This window comes from Vitis riparia, chromosome 16 (genome assembly GCF_004353265.1).
Source record: "Vitis riparia cultivar Riparia Gloire de Montpellier isolate 1030 chromosome 16, EGFV_Vit.rip_1.0, whole genome shotgun sequence".
NCBI lineage: Eukaryota > Viridiplantae > Streptophyta > Magnoliopsida > Vitales > Vitaceae > Vitis > Vitis riparia.
Genome location: NC_048446.1, coordinates 1,813,230 through 1,817,080, shown reverse-complemented (window position 1 = coordinate 1,817,080; position 3,851 = coordinate 1,813,230). Strand labels below are relative to the sequence as shown.

The window sequence follows — 3,851 nt, the reverse complement described above, 5'->3', positions numbered from 1 at the left end:
GCCAAATAGCTAAAACGTGAAAATCAGGAGTTGCGGACTTAGATGGTCGAGGGGCATCGCTCACAAAGCCACTGCACCCCTTCTTAGTTGACCAACCCTGATCGAAGTTGCAGCCTAACAACACGCTCATCTCTACGACATGTAGAGTCGTCTCACCAAACGCATAAGGAAGACTTTTTCTCTAATCGCTCTCTTACTTAGACCGATCAACCTTATGCCTCAACCAACCAATCCCACCTCGATAAGGTTGCTAGCTCCAGCAGAGGAAAACGGAAAATGGGACATCGACGGGGTTCCTACTTGTCAAATGCCATGAGGGCCTGCCTGGAGCCCAAGACCAACAGGCCCAGGCATTTGTGCAAATATCCAACCCCTTGAAGGCTTGATTGGGCCGACTAAAATAGAAGGCATCACCAAGCTTCCAAGCTCCACAGCCGTAGTTGCCAGCTATGCCTAAGCCCATAGGAAAGAATTAGGTTCTATCAACCGATGGTTGGATGATATGTTTTCCACATCGTTCGACCCTCATATCATAAGCTATGAACCTCCCAAAGGGTTCCTGGTACCCAAGTTCACTATGTACCATGCTACAAGTAACCCATTTGATCATTTGTTGCACTACAACAATTGATGACATTGGACATTGGGAATTATGTGCTGCTTTGCAAGGTTTTTCTTGCCAATCTCCACGGTTCGGCCTTGTCGTGGTTTCATTGCCTTCCTCAGAACTCCAGCAATTCATTTTGTGATATTTATGAGGCATTTGTGGGCCACTACTTATGTTCTGCATGTCAAAAGTAGAATATAAGCACTTTGCAAAACATTAAGATGCAAGAGAACAAATCGCTGAGGAACTTCATGCAGTGATTCAGACAAGCAGTACTTCAGGTAAAGTTTTACATCATGGATGCCATTCTTTAGATCTTCAAGTGGAGTATAAGCCCAGGCATTCTGTTCTTTGAGTCCCTGGCCAAAAAGCTATCCACCTCGATGAACGATATGTTCAGACAAACGGATAAGTATGTTACACTCGAGGATGATGTTTGAGCAGCTTCTCAGCAGGTTCTGGTCACTAACCGACCAGAAAAAATAACAAAGCTAGAAACTCAAAGCCTTCAAACAACCAGTCTAGAACAAGAGAGACTGAAGCAAGATGGACAAAAATAACAACCCCTTAGGCTCACCCACTGACCATTTCTTACAAGCAGTTCCTTCCATTGATTCAAGAGTTGTCTAAGTTCAAATGGCCAAAACCAATTAAGACTGATTCAGCCAAGCGAGACTAGAAATGACGATGCTCTTACTATAACGGAGTAGTGCAAGAACCTACACTACCTAGTAGAAGAGCTCATTAAAGTTGAACACCTAAAGTAATATGTTCGTGCCCCTAACGGATGAGACAAAGAAAGAGTAGCCCAATAGACCCCTCCGTTTCCCACAGCACCTAGATCAGTCATCAACTATATACATGGAGAGCCTGTAGATGACAAGTACAGCTCCCGAAAACAGGGGTGAAGGCTAGTTCATACAGCCTCTATCAGAGAGAGAGTGCATACCGTTCAATGCACGTTCATGGATGACAGTGTCTGACCGATAGATGGGCCCATTACTCACCCGGTTTCTTCTTTCTTTGATACCATTACGACGTTGGCCAACCAATCTGAATAGGCAATGATTGACGTTGGCTTTATTTGGGAAGTTACCTATCCAGATTGGTTGGCCAACGTTGTGGTGGTACCAAAGAAAAAAAAACCTGGCGATTATTCGTGGACTATACGAACTTAAACGACACTTGCCTAAAGGATAGCTTCTCTTTGCCCCGAATCGATCAAATTGTTGATTCTACATCTAGAAACAGAATGTTCTTCTTCTTAGACGTTTTCTCCAGTTACTACCAAATCCCCATGTTTCGTCCTGATAAAGAAAAAACGACTTTTATCACACCTCATGGATTATATTGCTATAACATCTTGTTTTTTGGGCTCGAAAATGTAGCTGCAACGTATTAGAGGGTGATGACAAAGATCTTCAAACCTTTGATGGGACGAACAGTGGAGGTATACATTGACGACTTAATCGTCAAAAGTAAAACTTTCACGGAACACATGCAACACTTGGAAAAAGCATTCGCCTTAATATGGAAGTATAATATGAAACTTAACCCGCTTAATGTGCGTTTAGTGTTAGTGTGGGCAAGTTTCTTGCCTTTTTGGTACTTCAATGAGGAATTGAAATAAACTCGGACCAAATGAAGGTCATGCTTGAGACACTTGTTATGTCCACTTAAAAGGAAATACAATGACTAATGGGCCATCTTGCAGCCTTAGGCCAATTTATAGCCCAGTTCACTGATAAACTCTGTTCGTTCTTCACTACTCTACGCGGAGCCCAAAAGTTTGGCTAGACAGAGGATTGCAATAGTGTCTTTGACGCTATTAAGCACTGCCTCTTAGAACCTCACATCTTAAGTTGTCTAGATGAGAGAGAAGAACTATACAAGTATCTTGTTGTCTCAAACTATTCAGTCAATGTCGTCCTATTCTGACAAGCCCAAGAAAACAGGCAAAAACCCATTTACTATGTAAGGCATTGGTGGTCATTGAGACCCAATGCTCTCAAGTAGAGTAGACGACGCTAGCATTACGTGTTGTTGCTAAAAAGCTTCGTCCATGTTTCTAAGCACATCAAGTGACAATCTTGACAAATCATCCATTGAAGGTTATCTTGCACAAGCTAGATCTATCTGGACGGATGATGAAGTGGGCTATTGAGTTAAGCGAGTATGACATACAATACAAGCCACGCTTGTCACTAAAAGGCCAAATCCTCGCAAACTTTATAGTCGAGCTACCCAAAAAATGGGTACAGACTAACACCATCAACCATTGATGGATCTTCCATGTAAAAAGAGCATCACGAGTATCAGAGGCTGGAGTAGGGCTCGTACTACTCTCCTCTATTGGGAAACCGCTTGATCAGTCCATTCACCTCGATTTTCCTACATCTAATAAGGAGGCTGAATACGAGGCAATTATAGTTGGCCTTGAACTCGCCTTGGCACTTGCAGCATCGAAAGTAGAAATAGGAAGTGACTCCCAATTAGTGGTTGAGCAAATCCAGCAAGAGTATGAGGCCAGGGATGAACGAATGACTTGCCACCTCAATGGTCTGGAATCTTGTTTAGCCAAGCTATCTGATTGGAAAGTCAAACGTATTCCTCATGAAGAGAACAGAAAAGCAGATGCACTGGTCAGAGTTGTCGTCTCCTTGCCCATCACTAAATATATCATGTTGCCAGTTTATGTCTAGCCCATGCCTTCTATTGCTTTAGAACGGGTCCATGATGTGGCCCATGCAGGTGAATGGTGGATGCACCCCATTGCTAATTACCTCTGCACTGATGAAGTTTCAGATGACGGGAAACAAGCATATAAGCTTCGTATTCAGGTTACCCAATTTACTTTGATCAATGATCAATTGTACAGACGGTCATTTGGGAGGCCTTATTTGAAATGTCTAACCAATTCAGCGGCTCGAGATGTTTTAGCTTAATTGCACGAAGGTGTATGCGGCAACCACCCAGGAGGACGAACCTTAGTGCATCAAGCCTATTCACAAGGCTATTACTAGCCTACAATGAAATGGAATGCTGACCCAATAACCAGTACTTGGCCATTTGCTCAATAGATGATGGATATAGTCAACCCATTACCAACCGGCGTAGCTAAAAATAAACTATTGCTCATAGCCACAAGCTACTTTAGCAAGTGGGTAGAAACTGAGGCCTATGCTAGCATCAAAGACAAAGACATAACAAAGTTCGTTTGGAAAAACATTAATGCAGATTCGAA

The 3,851-nt window shown here is 42.9% G+C and overlaps 1 protein-coding gene across 1 annotated transcript; it reads left to right on the top strand.

The window, feature by feature from the left end:
* Positions 1–276: 276 nt before the first annotated feature.
* Positions 277–3,309, top strand: LOC117933915. Its single transcript, XM_034855498.1, has 3 exons — positions 277–350; positions 1,996–2,057; positions 2,912–3,309. The coding sequence occupies exons 1-3, from the start codon at positions 277–279 to the stop codon at positions 3,307–3,309; spliced, it is 534 nt and encodes a 177-aa protein (XP_034711389.1).
* Positions 3,310–3,851: the final 542 nt, after the last annotated feature.